Source organism: Rutidosis leptorrhynchoides, chromosome 4 (assembly GCF_046630445.1).
Source record: "Rutidosis leptorrhynchoides isolate AG116_Rl617_1_P2 chromosome 4, CSIRO_AGI_Rlap_v1, whole genome shotgun sequence".
NCBI lineage: Eukaryota > Viridiplantae > Streptophyta > Magnoliopsida > Asterales > Asteraceae > Rutidosis > Rutidosis leptorrhynchoides.
The window spans coordinates 50,172,122-50,191,120 of NC_092336.1; the positions used below are offsets into that span (position 1 = coordinate 50,172,122).

The window sequence follows — 18,999 nt, forward strand, 5'->3', positions numbered from 1 at the left end:
GTCTTTCTTGAGGAATAATGCTATGAAATATATGTTCGTTTTTAGCATTATCAGTGGCGCGTCAATTAAATCAAGTAACATGAGATTAAGATTGAATAAGAATTAGATATGATAGAAGAGTTCGAGTATCATGCACAAGTAGTCAATTAATTCCTACTTCAAGTCTATATGCCGGTTGTAGTCTAGACTCACCAATGTACCCTATGACTCGGGGTTGACACCAATGAACTCTAAATCCCTACAACCAATGCTCTGATACCATCTGTAGTGACCTGACAAAATCGTCATTGACGGCGCCGGCTACTTAGGTCCCACTGCGTGGTCATAAGTCTTTAAAATGACGTTTGACCGAAAATATGTCGCATTCATTTCAAAAGTTAAGATTTGTTCCCAAGTTTACAAGAATCGTTCATCCAAAAGTTTCGTTACAAAGTTATAAGTACAATTGAAATCTATGCGACACGATTTAAAAGTAGCCAAAAGATGCTCCATGTATGCATGTATATACTCGACATCCAAGCAAGTATCAAAAGTAATGAGCGGAAGCATGTATCACAAAACGTTCAAGGACCTGAGAAAAACCTAGAAATCTGTCAACGAAAACGTTGGTGAAATCATAGGTTTAAGTAATTAAGTACAAGTGAACCACAAGATTTGTAACATTGATATAATAGTAATACATTCCAAATGTTTGTTTCACGAGCACCCAATTATCAATGCTTAACATTCCTTCCATAGAACCCCATCACAATAGTGTTAGAACATACACTGTTTCTCGAAAATATATTTCATTCGTAAACGGTAGCGAACCGTTTGAATGAGGGTTCGTCAAACCCATATGGCCATATAACATAAGTTCTCGCTTACACCCGGCAAGTGTAACTAATGATAATCGAATTGAGGATTTTTGTTCAAACTCGTATGTAGAATGTTTGTTTTCCTGTACTTGTGTTCACTTAGTAAAAAGAAACGTTTATGTTTTCTCATCCCAAATGTAAGTTCAAAAGAGTAAAAGTGGGACTATGATCTCACCTTAAGCGCAAGAGTAAATAAGTACTTCGACAAGTGACGTGTGCAAAGAACAATGCTAGTCTTGACCTAAACAAATAGGTTGTATCAATATTGATAATCATGTTTGATCAAAGAAGTTCAATTAGTCTTATGGCTCGTTATGACTCGATTATGTAGCATGTGAATCAAATTGTCAAGTTTCATGCAAGATACAAGTATAGAAACAAGTTAGGAAGGTTGCATAATCATTTGGTTAAGTTTGACAAAAAGTTGAACTTCGGTCGGTCAAAGTCAACGAAAAAGTCAACACGTTCGGGTCGGGTCTCGAACTATTTTTCTATGCTAGTTATTCATATATAAGCATGTTAGAACAAGTCTCATGTGAATCGGAGGTCCATAGTGTGCCAAACATTTTTCATATAATTGACATGTAGGTCAGAACCTGAACACGTTATATGTCGCGCCGCGACCCAGGATTGCCGCGCTGCGGCGATCAACGGGTGCTGGTACCTGGTCAGTCTCAATTGTCCAAGTCTCAAATCAAATTTCATTTTCACATAAATCACAAACCGTAAACTCTTACGACACGCATTTTACATCGTTGGAAAGCTAATTTGACAAAGAACACAAATAAATACATTTCACCAAACAAAAACATTATTTGCAATAACCGACTTTTCAAATCAATTGATCAATCAATGCACACATTTAATGCTTCAAATCTTACAAGTGCACATTTATGATTCGGGCATTTAATGCACACATAAAACACGCCGTTTTGTAGATAACCAAGCATACAAGACAACTAACTACTTACTAACAATAATTCATGGTATTCAATGCATCAAATATCCATTTTAAGCTTATCAAACCCTAACCCAAATTCACCAAAATCATTAATCACGTTTATGGAGTTTTCTCAAGCAACCTACACATCAATTTGAAGCTAGTGATACTAGGAACACATTTAATATATGCATTTATAACATTTAACAACATTCAAGCAACCAAATCACTAAATCAAACACACCAAAGTTCATACTCAAGCTAGTTACTTCAAATAACGAAATCGAGCATATAAATCATATATTCATGTTAGACTTGAGCCATAGACACTAAATAACAACTTTATAAGTTCAAAATATCAAGAATACAAAATCTAGTGATTTTAGAAAGTTACCCAAACTTGATGAAATCGGTATGGAATCGAAGAGGAAGTTGCAAGGATTCCAAATATGTAATTTGTTTGGATTGAAGCTTGATCGATTGAAAATAGATGATGATTCCTTGTTTGAAGATTTGAGAGAAATTTGGAAAGTATTTATTGAAAATGGAAATGAAATGAAAAAGAAAATGGGGAGGTGGGTTGACTAGCCTAAAAGCTAGTCACCTCTTTGATACTTTGGAGATTTTAGTCCCTCGAGTTCGGTTGCGGGTGCGTGAATTACCTAAACGAGATATTTTTAAAACGAGTATTAACGAGGGATGTTATAAACATATAACGGACTTTAAATAATTAAACGGAAAAGTAAACGGAAAAAGGCGGGATGTTACAAATTTCTTGTGGGTCAATGTTATTCGTAGTATTTATGGAATTGACGGTGGTTTGAGGTCGGGAGATGGGTTTACCCATCGTTCGACCTCGGGTACGTGGAACAACATTATTTTTGCAGGATCTCAAATCGAAGGGTTTAATATCCCTTTCATTGGTTCGTTCAAGAAATCAATAGGTGACGGTAGCTCAACGGAATTTTGGAATGAATCAAAAACACTTTCCCCAGACTATACAGATTGGAGAAAAACAAAGACGTGATGGTTTCTGATAGGATCAAACGGCGGCAACAACCTGATCTGGTTTCGGGTCAGCAGGTACACATCGTGAGTTCAGGTGGCGAACTGCATGGTGGCGGTTTTTCTGTGGCAGCAGGCATCGAGGATACAGCAGGTGGTACATAAGCTTGTCAAATCCCTCGGCCCATTCGTACAGAGGGGTCCATGGGTAATTCGATCAGGCATTCGATTCAGTTAGAGTGGGAATGGACTAGAGATCCCACAGGTCGTACGACAGGTGAACTTGAGGAATTATGCAACCTTTTAAGGTCGATTTCGTTTGATTTTACTAGTCGGGTGACATGGAATTGGTCCCTTGCTAGTAATGGAATCTTTCCGGTAAAAAGGTTATCAAAACTCATTGATTTGGAGGTACTTGGTAGGGGGTCCCAATCTTCTCAAGAGACCTTAAGAAATAATCTTGTACCAAAAAAATTTGAAGTTTTCGTTTGGAGAGTCTTGAAAAAAAGATTGCCGGTTCGGGTTGAATTAGACAAAAGAGACATTGACTTACATAGTGTTAGATGTCCAGTTTGCGACAGCGACCTTGAATCGGTTGATCATGCGATATTTGATTGTAAGTTCTCCTTCGATGTATGGTCTCGTGTTCTCAAATGGTGGAAATGCAATAATAACATATGCTCGGGTGACTTGCTTCGGGGAAAATCCTCTCTTAATATGTCATCTCTAGGCTCAAAAATTTGGCAAGCCGTGGAGTGGACATGCGCTTATTCGTTATGGAGGAATCGTAACTCTTTGGTTTTTCAAGGCAAAAGTCATATCTCGCCGGTGATTCTTAATGAGATCCAAGTAAAAACCTATGATTGGATCTCGAATAGAGTCAAAGGAGTTAACATTGATTGGCATACTTGGTTAGTTAGTCCTTGGATGTATGTTTAGTCGATTGGGTTGCAGTCTTTGCCCCCAAATTTGTAATTCTCGTTTGTTCGGTTGGATATATCCGGTTCTTGTGGATATATCTTGTTGTACATCTATAGTTATATAATAAAATTACCTTGCTTTTCAAAAAAAAAAAAAAAAAAAAACAAATAAAAAATTTATAATAATAATTCTTATATTTCTTCCTCATAAAAATTATAAATTGATATATCAGGCAATTTTATTACTTAGGAAATCACAAATCATTACTTGATTCACATGATACGTCATGATTAAATCAATAATATTTCACTTAAAATTTTTCTAGCTTAGAATTAATAAAAAAAAAAATATAAAATACACATATTAAAGTATAAAATATTTATACTTTGTAATTGCTTTAATCAAAGTAAAAAATTAAAATTTTAGATATAGTAATTCTAACAATAGCTCTTAAAAGTTATAATTAGCCATATTTATATTTTAACGTCCATCTCTTAAAATTTGATTCAATTTCAATATTAGAGCATTAATAAATAATTTACATCTTATTTAATATTTATTTTAATATTAGAATAAAATTAAAGGACATATAAATGCCTCTTATTTTGGATGTCATTTCTGAAATTGTTTCATAACAAGTTTATTAAAGGCTTCAGATATACGGAGTACGTAAGACCATTTTTAACAGTGACACCTACTAATGATGCGGTGTAGTCATATACGGAGTACTAATCAGATGATGCACTTTTAAAGAAAACGTGATTTTTTTACGGTGACGTGACAATGACATGTAGTGAAGATAACTGGTGGTGAAATGTTAAATTTGAGGTGGGTGATATGCTAAAATGTGCTTGGAAGTTTGGTGGGAAAAAAAATAAAAATAAATTAATAATATAAATAAATAGACGTTAAATTGAGATTGGTTGAAAATAATCAAACGCCAATTTTTTTCTGTCAAACTCACCACTTTTTCGTCACCTGTACGACATCATCACAAGCCAACTCATCTGCCACATATTAAATCTTGGCGTTAGGAAACCATGATAACGTTGCGCTGCTTGTAGTCTAACAAGCACTCAACATATTGTAAAACTTATGGTCCTCATGACAAAAAGTCATTTGCTATGATCACAAGATTGAGTGAATTGGAAAAAAGGTTATATTTGAAAAGTACCTCGTAAATCCTAATGGTGATTACATTTTTTATACTTTATACTTATTATTTGTTTCTGTTTATCTACTTTTTCTAACCCGGCTTTATTAGTTATTTCTTGTTATAATCATGATGAGAAATGAGAATTAATTAATCAACAAAATTGGATTCGATTAGGGACCGATCATGTGATTAATGGATTGAAAGCATGACCTGATAGTATAATCATATGTTCGGGCAAAAGTCACATTTTCTTCACATATGAGTTCAAATTCATACCAACTTATCGTAGATGTGACTTATACGTTTTGATCACATTTTCTATTTCATGATTTATGTCACACGTTATATTCTTCTATAAAAGTTATACACATAGCATGCAATCAATCCAACAATCATTATGCATCTCGAGCAACGATATTTACTCATTTCATACCTCATTATGCTTGATTCAATTCAACCAACGTGTTTAACCCATCCGACTTAAACACTAATCTCATAGTTGCAAGAGAAGCTCCATACTTTAGTCCAATCGCCGTTCATTTCACCCAAACTAGGAAAAGTAGTCAAAATGCCCTCATTTTTTAAAGTGTTTAACAATATGCCCTAAAAAAATCGTAATAGCAAACATGTCCACGCATGATGCGTACAAGTCCATGCGTGTTGTCTGTTACCGAAAAAATCACTGAGACAACCTAATATCTGACGCAACACGCACCAAACACCAAACACCGTGTGTGGTGCTTGGTGCGTGGTGGGAGCTGCACCAGAACTGCACTTTGAATAGTCGTATCTTTTTTACCGGTAATTTTTCTCTAGCTTTGTAGACTTTACCGTAAGTTCCTTCACCAACTTTTTCGAGCCTCTCGTAAGCCTCCATGGCGGTCTTTGTTGACTTTATTTTTAGTATATGAATTCAAATAGTTGTATTCTAGTGTTTGAAAAGAAGAAGAAGAAGAAGGGTTTGGATTTTTCATAGGAAAAATTATTTGAAAATGCATTGAACTTTCGCCAAATTCCTATTGTATGCATTCAACTTTCAAAACTCATATTGTATGCATTCAACTTTTAAATATCTACTATTATATGCAAGCCATGACTTATACATCATGTAACAGGTTACCAACGTTAATTTTTTGACACAATTGGTCCCTAGACTTAACGAAATTATATTAAAGTTAATTTATCTAACGAAATCCCAAAACTGTAAACATCACAAGTCTCCTTCACCACCATCGTCGTCGCCGGCGCACCTTCCACCACCACTATTGATGCTGGTGCACTAAATTTCATTAAATAAATACAAAATCTTCTACAATCAAATTATGTTCTATTTCTTTAGAATTCCAAATTAAAAACCTTTTATATCCTCAATTTGTTTAAGAACGTAAAGCACCCCATACAAAAATTCACCCCAAACTACAGTTAAATATGGGTCGAACAGAGATAACCAAACATGGTAGTTAAAATTACCCCAAGTTAAACACCTAGTTGTTGGGAAATTACGGTCTCACTAATTCCCACCACCCAGTCCAACAATAATAGTAAAGAAATAAAAACAATACACAACACAAGATTTAACGTGAAAACTCCAAAACAGGAGAAAAACCACCGGCCCCCAAAGAGAGAAATACACTATATCACAAATTGTTACAATGATATAGACGACTCTCTTAAGCCAACTACACTCTCCAAAATATTTAACTAATACAACTCTCAAACAAGGGTAAGAAAGAAAGAAATAATCAAATACTTAAAGTGTATTGATTGGTGCGATTTGGAATGAAGACTTAGCCCCTCTTATATAATCAAGTCACTCACCCCTCACATCTTCCTCCCACCAATGTGGGATAAACATATCTTCTACTAGCCAAAATAAACCAACAAATCTCCACCTTTTGGATAGAAGAAGATAACCATGCTTCCACATTGCAAGGATAACCGATGTAGACGCTTCCTCGACGACAACTTCAAGATCCTCATCTTCATGCCGTTGACATTATCTCCCAAGAGACAAAACTTGCATCTTCATCGAACATTGTCTAAACCGATAATCATTGTCATCACAGACAATCATAACTCTTAACAAGAATTATCATACTCCACCATAAAGAGTATAGCACTTAGAATATCGCATTCCAAGCATTTCACCTCGGCACATGTTGTTGAACAACCAGCTGAAACTTTATGGTGCAACTTCCCTGTTTGGCTTTCCCGAAAGTCCCATCAGCTACAACATCAGTTTCCACCACACAACCTGCATCAACGCCAAACCAATGCCCATGTGTAATTGTGGAACCGCTAACGAACATCCCTTTTCACGGTGGCGCGGACACACCATGAGGATGACGTGACTTCAGAGGAATTCGTCACTCTCCGTAACAACGGAGACAATGTTAGCGTCTTTGGAGCCATTTGCCGGATTAGCTCCACCGGGACAATTAACCCTTACATGTCCAGTCTTCCCGCACTTCCAGCATGTCAGATTCTTTCTAGAGTTTCTCTTCTGCCTATCCGAACACAACAGTACCGTAGCTTCTGATGACGAGACCCCGTTACCTTCCAATCTTTTCTCCTCGGATAGGAGCTTGCTAGTAACATCTTCAAACTTCAGAGTTTTCTTCCCATACATCAAAATAGGTTCATGTGTTCATAAGACGATGATAAAGATAATATCAACCTCAAAGCTTTATCTTCATCATCCGTTTTAACTCCAATAGCCTCCAGTTCTGAAACAATACCGTTAAGAATACTTAGATGATCTGAAATCTTTGAACCCCCATCCATACGCAGAGTATGAAATTGTTCTTTAAGACACAACCGATTTGAGATGCCCTTGCCCTGGTACAACTGCTCTAGTTTAACCCAAAGCTCATTTGCCGTTGATAACCCGTGCACATTTGCAAGCACGTTCTTTGCAAGACACAAACGAATAGCACTTGCTGCCCTCAAATCCATATCATCCCATTCTTCTTCATCGAACTTACTGCTAGAATCACTGCCGGGAACAAATGTGGGTTTACCTTTCAATGCCTTGTGTAACCCGGACTGAATCAACACATCCTTGACTTGAACCTGCCATAAGCCAAAATTGATCATCCCATCAAATTTCTCAACATCAAACCTCATTGGACTGAACTTCGACATCGTATCCGTATCCTATAAACAACACTTTCTCTGATTTTGCTCACGTTTAGAATAGCCAAAAGATGTAGCAGGTAGCCAGGACCCTTTAAATCGGAAATCCACAACTAGGCCACTAACAAATCCAACTATTACTACGAATCAGAAAAAATATTGTCTAACCAGATACCCTATACGATCAATAGAACTCGTTTCTGATGTGGACGATCCACTCCCGTGGCAACCACAGAGCATACTCCGACTCCTATAACCGAGACCCCCGTCAAACCTAACGCTCTGATACCAATTGTTGGGAAATTACGGTCTCACTAATTCCCACCACCCAGCCCAACAATAATAGTAAAGAAATAAAAACAATACACAACACAAGATTTAACGTGGAAACTCCAAAATAGGAGAAAAACCACCGGCCCCCAAAGAGAGAAATACACTATATCACAAATTGTTACAATGATATAGACGACTCTCTTAAGCCAACTACACTCTCCAAAATATTTAACTAATACAACTCTCAAACAAGGGTAAGAAAGAAAGAAATAATCAAATACTTAAAGTGTATTGATTGGTGCGATTTGGAATGAAGACTTAGCCCCTCTTATATAACCAAGTCACTCACCCCTCACATCTTCCTCCCACCAATGTGGGATAAACATATCTTCTACTAGCCAAAATAAACCAACACTAATTACATATCCATTATTCTGTATTTCCCCAAATTAAGTATGGCAATAAACCATATGGATGTACTCGCTAATGTAGAATTGAAGACCTTTTGCTGTAAGAACGAACTGAAAAAACCTATGGTTGCTTATGTGTTTAAATTGCAAACGGAAGTGAAAGTGACGGTGGTAAAATCAACCCCACAAAAAGACGTGATTAAATTTGAAAAAACTTAAGTTTTTCACTTGTACAAAATCATATCCGGATTCTATAGATAAAAACGGCCTTGACGACCACCTTTACAAACTCATCTCCAGTCAAAGCTGATGTTCTGCAGATCCCTTGGTTTAAGTCCTAACACTTGTGTGAATTAGATGTTGGAAACTATACGTTGTATAAAACAGTTGTACTAACCAATATGTGTTGTGTGAGAAATATATTTTTGTCATTGTCTTTTTAACTTAAGGATGAGGTGAGAATCAGGTTGTGTTTAAATATGTGGTTTAAATTTGAGTTGATAATCGAATGAAAATGATAAAAGGATATGAATGTGAAAAAATTAGAGTTTGATTTTATGGGGATAAGGATATTAACGGAGATAACTAACATTCGTTATGTAGAGGGACCAACTGCGTCAAAAAATTAACTTTTGTAACTTGTTACCTGATGTATAAGTCATGGTTTGCATACAATATTATATATTTAAAAGTTGAATGCATACAATAGTAGTTTTAAAAGTTGAATGCATACAATATAAATTTGGTAAAAGTTCAATGCATTTTCAGACAATTTTCCCTTTTTCATATATAGTCGTTGGAATGTAGAGTGGAATGAAGAGACCGCTCTCGTTGTCTAACAACTACTTTCTTTTGTGAACTTGGAAGTCTGAATTTATGCAACTTTGGTACTTAAACATTTTTTGTTTTATTTTTAGTTACACACACTTTGATATTATTATTATTATTATTATTATTATTATTATTATTATTATTATTATTATTATTATTATTATTATTATTATTATTATTATTATTATTATTATTATTATTATTATTATTATTATTATTATTATTATTATTATTATTATTATTATTATTATTATTATTATTATTATTATTATTATTATTATTATTATTATTATTATTATTATTATTATTATTATTATTATTATTATTATTATTATTATTATTATTATTATTATTATTATTATTATTATTATTATTATTATTATTATTATTATTATTATTATTATTATTATTATTATTATTATTATTATTATTATTATTATTATTATTATTATTATTATTATTATTATTATTATTATTATTATTATTATTATTATTATTATTATTATTATTATTATTATTATTATTATTATTATTATTATTATTATTATTATTATTATTATTATTATTATTATTATTATTATTATTATTATTATTATTATTATTATTATTATTATTATTATTATTATTATTATTATTATTATTATTATTATTATTATTATTATTATTATTATTATTATTATTATTATTATTATTATTATTATTATTATTATTATTATTATTATTATTATTATTATTATTATTATTATTATTATTATTATTATTATTATTATTATTATTATTATTATTATTATTATTATTATTATTATTATTATTATTATTATTATTATTATTATTATTTTATAGATGGCATCAAAAATAAAAAAGAGATTAGAAAGGTAAATGTGTCTCAAAATCAACATAAAAGCCTCCATTATGACTTGTTCCTATAATCAATCAATTTCCTATGTATAAAACAAAAATGTTAACTGAAAATATTTGCTTTTAAATATAATCAACATTTGAAAACAAAATCGAACTTACCCGTTAGTGAATAAGGCAACATCAGCAAAAGCATTTCACGTTATTAGATTCAGTCTTTCGTTTATGTCAAAAAGATAAATAGCAAAAGTAATAAAGTGTATGGTAGACTGCTAGTGATTGTCTTATATTAGACTTAGGCTATGATTGATGGGGGTCACGTCCTCGTTCAAGTATACACTGCAATTTCATTGTTGTTTACTGTCTTGTAGCTCGCCTGCATAACAGTCAGTATTACTATTACTATTGTCATATTTTTTTTATGATTTACAGTTTTCAATATATCTGTAGTATATAAATTAGCATATTGAAATATAAGTGACGAATAACATAGTATATTAGAAAAATGGTGTTTACATTCCCAATTTCCAAGTTTTAAAATATGAATGAGAACCAAAACGTAATCAGTAGTGCTCAGGTGGTTTGAAACGAATTCGTACATTATGGTAGCATGGTCCACCCACAAGGCACATGCACACCTTATTCGCTAGCATCTGTACATATTCATTAGTAATAGTAAATATAAGCGTATTAAACCTCACTAAATGTACGCTCTATATGGTTTAACAACAATATATGCTATACTTTCAAGAATAAGTGATGCATACCTTTATTTGACGTTCGATCAAGCGGAGTCTTAGAGGGAGATGGTATTGTTGAACCCTATTCAAAACGTTTCTGTCACTCAATCTTTGCAGGAAACCAAATTTTGGCACAACAAATTATAATACCGATGTAATTAATAGGATGATGTAATAATATTATCTAACTTAAAGTCATATGTCTTGATATTAAATTGTAATGTATTTTGTTAAAAATTTAAGATTAATATAGCACTTTTTAATGTTATTATGTAGTTTGGCTACACATATGGCCTACACAACATTGCAAAACTCATTAATAGAAGTAATAGATTAGTCACTTATCTTACATAATAACATTGCATAATTTCAGTCTGCAAACACCTCATAAATCGCTTGTTCTTTAGTTAAGTATTTTAATCTGCGCATCCAGATATAGTTAGTTACATGATACCATGTTGACAAATATTAAATCACCTTGCATAAAAGTGTAACTCGGATAAGCTTTAAACCCGTTGCACACACATACATACAACTTTGACGTCATTGTAATTATGTCCTCATACTTCGAGTATTGATGCTTCAATTATTAAAAATCAACATAATCATACATATATGTGCTTAATTGATGCCACTTTAAGGAGAAAACTAAAAGGCATAGTCAAATAATGTAATCAAATCACAGTGCCTCTCAATGTTGTGTAAAAAAAGTTCAGAAATCATAATCCAAACACGATCAATATCGTAAACATACCCACTGTGATATGAAACAACCTAAGAAAACACGATCAATATAAAATCAAAAAAATACATGATGCAAGAGATGAGATACCGTATGTAGATATTATATATAAGAGAGAGAAAATTAAGGGCTTCTTCATGAAAAATTAACACTATATAATCAAATACTTACATTTATAGTATTTGCTATATATATGGATATATTGCTTCTGGTGAAATTGGATCCAGAGGTGCTGCTACAAACACTTGTTCCTGAATAAGCAGCTGACGAACAGACCAAAAGAACAAATGACCACATTATTTTCAATGCTCAATCAATAACACAAAGCTTGAGATGATATCACTATATATCATCTATCTGAATAAGATCCCCACATTTTTTACGGAATTATAAAATCCATAATAAATTAGTGCAATGGTTCATAAAAGTATCAAAACGTTATATTAGAAAGTAATAAATCCACATTCACTAACATCAAATATTCAACCTACAACAATCGTAGCGAATTTAAATTTGATGCTCATATGTTGACAAAAGAGTGCACTCTACTAAAGAGCAAATGAATTTTAGCATACAATTTTCTGAAATCAAGTATACAGTTAGACCCTTGAATACATGTACATACCACAATTTATACTTCATTAACCAACAGTTTAGCAGCATTAATCTGATCACTGGATACATCTTTCTGTAAAGTCCTTCCAGTTCCAGTGGCCAAACGCAGAAATAGTATGAAAACATTGGTCAAAACATCTGTTCAATATTTTAAGTGATTTTTTACATTGGGTAATAAGTAGATTAAATAATAATATGAATAATTAATAAATAATAATCAAAACTGAGTTCTGATTTTGAAAATCAGAAAACCTGTGGATGAACCCTAATAGTGAACCATCGTCTAATTGAACAATCCAATGATCGTTGATCAATCCCATAAAATTTAAGAGCAGTTTTGTAAGGGTTTTTAGAACATATGGCATTTGAGTGTGACTAAAGGATTAATAACTTACCGATGCAAGATGTAACATACGATTGCAATTTCAATCCGTGAGTTCCAGTATGAGTCTATTCGATATATATTTGTTGATGCTTCAATCATTATCGATGAAATTTAGTCATCAAGTTTGTCATCCTTAGAAGGGAAAAATAGTTGGATTTGTTGGATAATGTTAAAGCTTAAATGAGAAAATGGAGCACACCTTGAATCGATTAATCTTACTGTCAAATAATTCGAATTAGTGGATGAAATTAGGAGACGATGTATAGAAGAAATTATGGTTTTTTTGTTACAGATAGACGACCCCTTATTTGACCCCTTATTTGAGTATTATTCCTCCTAACGTGAATTAGAAGGATAAATTAGTCATCAGATAATTAATCAAGTTGATTATGAGGTAATAATCTTGATTAGAAAATTTGAATGGTCTAGATTATGGATGTTAATGATAATAGAAGGCTAGGATTAGTGATTTACATTTTAGATGATCTATTTTTAGTTTTGTTATTATAATATAAAGAGATTATTATTATTATTATTATTATTATTATGTAATTATTAATTATTAATACTAATATTATACATTATTTATTGATTATTATTACTCCGTATTTATTATTATTTATATTATATACATGAAAATATTATTATTATTATTAGGGATTTTTTTTTCCTTTGAGCGAAAACCAAGATAATAAATACTCGTAAGTCGTAACATAAAAAAGTGATGCAAGTCATCAAAACGATGAAGTATTCAAAGGAGTACAACTGATTGACTAATGATCAATTAACAAGATAAGTAGCAACACACCATTGAACAATCAAAACTTAACCAACTGCATAGTAAAAATAGCTATACCTACTTAGCTACTCAAAACAAACCAAAGACTTAGCATCATCATTCACAACCACAAATTAAATAGTACCCGACCATAACAAAAACTTTCAACCTTTCAAAAGGAGCAAAGCTAATCAAAACCGAGCGACAAACGGTATGATCCCAAACAAATAAAATATAAAGCGAATCAGGGATCATTTAACTTATGCACTTATTATTGGGTAGAGATATCTGTGCATGCCTTTTCGTGGCCAGATTAAAGATAGAAAACTCTTAAGATATCGACATCTTCTTTAGCAAAGCAGATAATATCAACTTAAACCACAACATTTTTATTGGCTTGACTTTGTTCTTAAACCTTGAATATATAGATAGAGCTAGCATATATCAATTGTGCTTCTATTCTTCTATGTCTTTCTTTTATTCTCACTCAATAATTATCTCCTATACTTATCTCCTGAATAACAATTCCTCAATAACATAAACACTGTAAAAAAAAACAAAAAAACCCTAAAAAAAGACAACATACAGATCAATCCCAAACCAAAGAAACATATCATTCACCAACCAGCGTTCCGTTTTTAGTCCTCGCAAGATCCCAAAGAAAAGCCTTATGTGGGCATACCTTATTCAACACCACTTCAAGTTCTTCTCCTACCTTTTCACCAGCCTCCACACCTCGAGCTTCATCCATTTGCTGTCCAAAATATATATATATATATATATATATATATATATATATATATATATATAAAAGAATAAAAATAAAATAAGAAACAGATGGCGGCATGTATATGTCACGTATTTGAGTAAACCTCCAATAAAGCTAATATTACCTTGATCAACCACATCATATAAGTTGCTGCAAACATTGCTTGTGATTGATAATCCTCAAATACATTATCTGGGATAGTTGTACATGAACGAAATAGTTGTAATTCATTATCCATAAACACATCTATGTGTGTCCCTCCCATACGAGCTGCAAAATGCTTTATCCAACACAGGGAGAGGAAACGACGATAAAGCCATAGGGACTAAAGACATATGAATACCAAATATTAATTCAGACAAACTGACAATTTAATTATTTATTGAAAAATAACTTGATGATCGAAAACATGTACACATACCTCTCGTCCTATGTATCGCTTAATTAGAATCTCACACCAGGCAAGCTCTTCCTGTCAAATGCAAATGGATAACAACTTAGGAAGAGATCGTGAATGCAGATACATCATTAACGTTTATTTGCAAAGTTTTATATCTATATTTATATATTTAAATTTATTTATTTACCTTCCAAAGTTCATAAACTTCTGCTGTATGTTCAGGGCTATTTTTTGAATCTTGTTTACGCCATGATTCTTCCAACGTCCTGGTCATTAACCGCTGCCCAATTAGTTAGATTTCAGTCTCCAAAAGTATAATTAATTAAAATAGAAAGATTCGTGATATTAGAAAAAATAAATAGCATGAGATTACATAAAACAAAGATATCACTTGTGCGCATAAATATACATATACAAATACCATTTAAAAGAAAAAGTTACCGTTCGATAGTGAAAGCATGAGTTATCAGCAACATGTAACCCAGCCCAATCCCGATATTTAACCAACTCATCGATTACCTACGAGAGCCAAGAAGATCCTATTAACACTCATGAAGTATATAATAAACAACAGAATACAAAATTATGGAACTTAGAAACTACAACTTAGAGAGATTAAGCTTAGGAAATAGTGAGGGAAACAACAAAAAGTAGCAACTGCAATCCACATACTGATAAATGCATCGATTTGGGTTATATTCTAACTCTCAAAAAGTATTGAAAAAAACTAAACCGTCATAATAAATGGGTCAAAGATATACCTAAATCAATGTATTAGAAGTCTAAATGATTATTTTGTAATTAAACGATTTTGATATCTAAAGCATTATTGCCTGTTTTGACCCGAACCATTCTGACCCACAACACAACCCCCTTCAACCCACCCAAATAGACAACCATTACAGGAAAGGTTGTGACATTAAATATACCATAATGTCTTAAGTTTGCACCTGATTCGCAGGCATGTAAGAAACTAACCAGCATCGATGATTCCATGCACGGTAGTTCATCTTTGACTTCTGGACAATTAGAAACAACGGGGTTACATGATTATGAAAAGTGAGGTTACCAAAAAGCTACAAGCAATTACGATAATATTATTCCTATAAATAACATCAGTTGATTGATTTCAACCATAAAAATAAACATCTTGAATCTGCAATGGCTACTGAAACTAGTTAAAGAGGCTTTAATACTAAAGAATAAAAGCATTGAAACATAAATTCCCAAGCTGAAATTTCACCTCTGCTATTTTTTTGGCTAATTCAGATTCATTTTTCAAAACGTCTTGCAGAACTGTACACTTGCTAGCTATCATCTTGATCACCCATCGCCTGTCACAAAATTGAACAAAGAAAAAGATGTTAATTCCAAAACCAATACGTACTCGCCAACAGATCAACTATTTTTTTTCTAATAAAGGAGCTACCTTCCAGAATGTTACCTATGGCTCCAAGCACGGTCGCTTTTTGGTGCATATGACAAAACCAAACATGAAAATCGAAGCTCGTCGAGATATAAATTAGTCTCATGCTTCTTTACAACAACTTCCTTCCTACAAAATATCACAATCATAAAGAAAACACATCTTTGAGGGATAATTTCACCACATACATCTAGATAAACAAAAGAAATAGCAACCTGCAATTCCATGCAGTTCCAAAATCACAACTCAGCAGCAAAAGTACCCTGCTATGCTTCATTAATTCTCCTTCAACAGTGGCCAAGGAAGATGAATAATTTGAAATATTATCACCGTCTAATCCCAAATTTGTTGCATGCAAATCAATCAACTTTCTATACTGATCTAGTGAAGACATAAATGCATGTTTAGCATCAGTGTATAACGTGTGCAACACATCAGTTGAGATACCCAGCTTGTGATCCCTACTCCAGAAAGCCATATCGGTAGCATCATCAGATTTCATTGATATAGATGAGTCACTGATAGCAGCAAACTGGGATGGATGAACAAACCCTACTTCATCACTGATTACACAAAGAGAGATACAACATAAGCTAAGTAATTTGAATACAGTTATGACAACAACAACAACAACAACAACAACAAACCCAATGCCACATGAGTGGTGTATGGGGGAGGTGAGATGTAAACAATCCTTCCCCTATCCGAGAATAAAAACAAGTCATTTCTCCACCCAGCCAAAGTGAAAACACTCTCAAAAGTAGAGAAAGTCATCCCTCTCTCTATTCGACGGATAAAGAGATTGCTTCCGAGTGGACCTCCGGCCAATAAGTAGGAAATTTCTTTTATAAAAAATAGTAAAATAAAATTAAAAATAAAATTGAGACGCCATGAAAATGGTAAAATCAAATTTCCATGGTTTTAAATCCTGCATGAAATTTACTTTAGAATCTAAGAGTCAGTCAAATCGCCAACAAAATCGACGCTAGAGCCGTTGAATACAGTTATGAATTTGACTAATTTTCATATTATCGTATATTATATATCATTGGTTAAAAGGGCAAATTTTCCACCAAACGTGTATGAAAAGAGAAAAAAAAAAGTGTGGGTGGTTAATTCTCCCTGAGTGATCCCGTACTGCTGTTAAAAAAAAAGAAAAAAGAATCTAACAAGGCATTACATGGCATCTGATGTAACTAATAAATTATGTAGTCTTATGACGAAACAGATAGTTTCTATCTATGAAATTCGAATTCATTTAGGTACCTTTTGACCCGTTTGATTTAGTCAAATGGTTTTGTATCAAAACGAATACAGTAGTATTTTGATATGCAACAACATGGTCGAGTCAGCCTGATTTCAATTCTAAGCATATAGATTGTATAAAAACTTAATGATTCTTTGGGTGACAACCCACTTGACCCAGCTTACTTCATACGAATAAGCAACTAAATAAACACTTCAACAGAGTGATGAATTCTCCGATTATAAGTGAAACAGGTTATAAAATAATGAAATATGTCATCAAATGCTATGGAATTTGGAAAGATGTTCCATTTTTAGCTTGGTTTCTTTACTAACAGCAGCTGCGGATTGGTTTTTTAGCTATGTTTGTAATGAGGATTGCAATATGACGATAGTTCAACCTTCCAAATTACATCTTACATTATGTGGGCATATAAAACTCAGGGAATTTATACTACAGAAAACAATATCGTTGAAATGCGATAATGAATTATGACGCAGCGGATTGTAATACATCTAGGTGTACTATGTAATAATAAACATTATTCGCCACGGCCATACAAATATGCATCAACACTGATAAAGCGGTTGAATTGAACGCCGTATGATATTAAATGGTTAGGTTTAGGGTTAGGTAAAAGTAAAAAAACTGGAAACTTACATGAATGGATCCGAATCGAGAATCAAGTGTAACTGATGGAGAAGATGTGATCCGGTCATGAGAAATTTCCGGCGCCGATAACCCTCTTCACAATTATAACAATCTTAGAGACTCAAATTTGAGATCGAGCTAAGTGTTGAGTGCTTATTTACTCCAGTTACGTACTAAAAAGTTTAAGTAGGACTCGATAGTTAACTACCTCAAGAAAGTGATTACATTTTCGGTACTCTGTTTAACTTCAGAAACTCCTTTTTTTTCATCCTTTAAAGTAAAGTTAAATTAAAATTAAATAAATTCAGTGTTTAGGTTTTTTTATCCTCCAGCACACTGCACATAAGAATCGGTTTTTTTTTTTCAATAGACTGAAAAAAGAAAACTTCTTGAGTCGGATTTGAGAGGAAGAACAGCGTCTCTTGTGGCGGATAAATTCGGTATTCTTTGATAGCTTGTTTAGTTTGTTTTGTTGGGGTTTGTTAGTTGTTTATTAGTTTAGTTGGGTTGGTAGTTATTTTGGTTCAGAGATGTGTTGTTTTGGCTTGTGGTGGTTTCTTATGTTTGTATATTTTTGTGTTGCCCGTGGTTTATGTTTGGTCGACTCGTCTCTATATAGCTTTTAAGGCTAAGTTGGTTTCGGTTATGTTTGCTTCAAGTTGCGAGGCTTAATGGAGTCATTTGTTTGATTGTAAGTGTTCTCGAACGGGTTCTTTCATTTTTTACAAAAATTCTTTGGTTATTGTAGTTTTGTTTATTTGCTAAAAAAACAACTCTAAAGTGAAATATTTTTTATTTGTATCATATTTTATATTTAATATATATTATATTATACAAATAAAAAATACAAATTTTAAATGT

General features: G+C 32.7%; 1 protein-coding gene and 1 long non-coding RNA gene across 4 annotated transcripts; both read right to left on the reverse strand.

Annotated features, from left to right (window-relative positions):
* Window positions 1-10,552: 10,552 nt before the first annotated feature.
* On the reverse strand, window positions 10,553-13,146 carry LOC139843424 (uncharacterized). 2 transcript variants are annotated; one of them, XR_011757581.1, is made up of 6 exons: window positions 12,494-13,146; window positions 12,040-12,131; window positions 11,477-11,547; window positions 11,154-11,208; window positions 10,986-11,039; window positions 10,553-10,762 (listed from the first exon to the last, which is right to left on the reverse strand). It is a non-coding gene; the product is annotated as an uncharacterized lncRNA (long non-coding RNA). The 2 variants fall into 2 exon arrangements; XR_011757580.1 differs by having other exon boundaries at window positions 10,903-11,039.
* Window positions 13,147-14,006: 860 nt separating this feature from the next.
* LOC139840209 (uncharacterized) lies at window positions 14,007-18,271 on the reverse strand. Of its 2 annotated transcripts, none has more exons than XM_071830435.1 (10): window positions 18,148-18,271; window positions 16,457-16,804; window positions 16,260-16,370; window positions 16,059-16,149; window positions 15,766-15,834; window positions 15,257-15,334; window positions 15,003-15,095; window positions 14,837-14,887; window positions 14,540-14,740; window positions 14,007-14,400 (listed from the first exon to the last, which is right to left on the reverse strand). In XM_071830435.1, exons 1-10 carry the CDS (start codon window positions 18,204-18,206, stop codon window positions 14,260-14,262), a joined length of 1,242 nt encoding a protein of 413 aa, XP_071686536.1. In that variant the 5' UTR covers window positions 18,207-18,271; the 3' UTR covers window positions 14,007-14,259. The 2 variants fall into 2 exon arrangements, with proteins under 2 accessions (XP_071686536.1, XP_071686537.1); XM_071830436.1 differs by having other exon boundaries at window positions 14,266-14,400; window positions 14,540-14,607.
* Window positions 18,272-18,999: the final 728 nt, after the last annotated feature.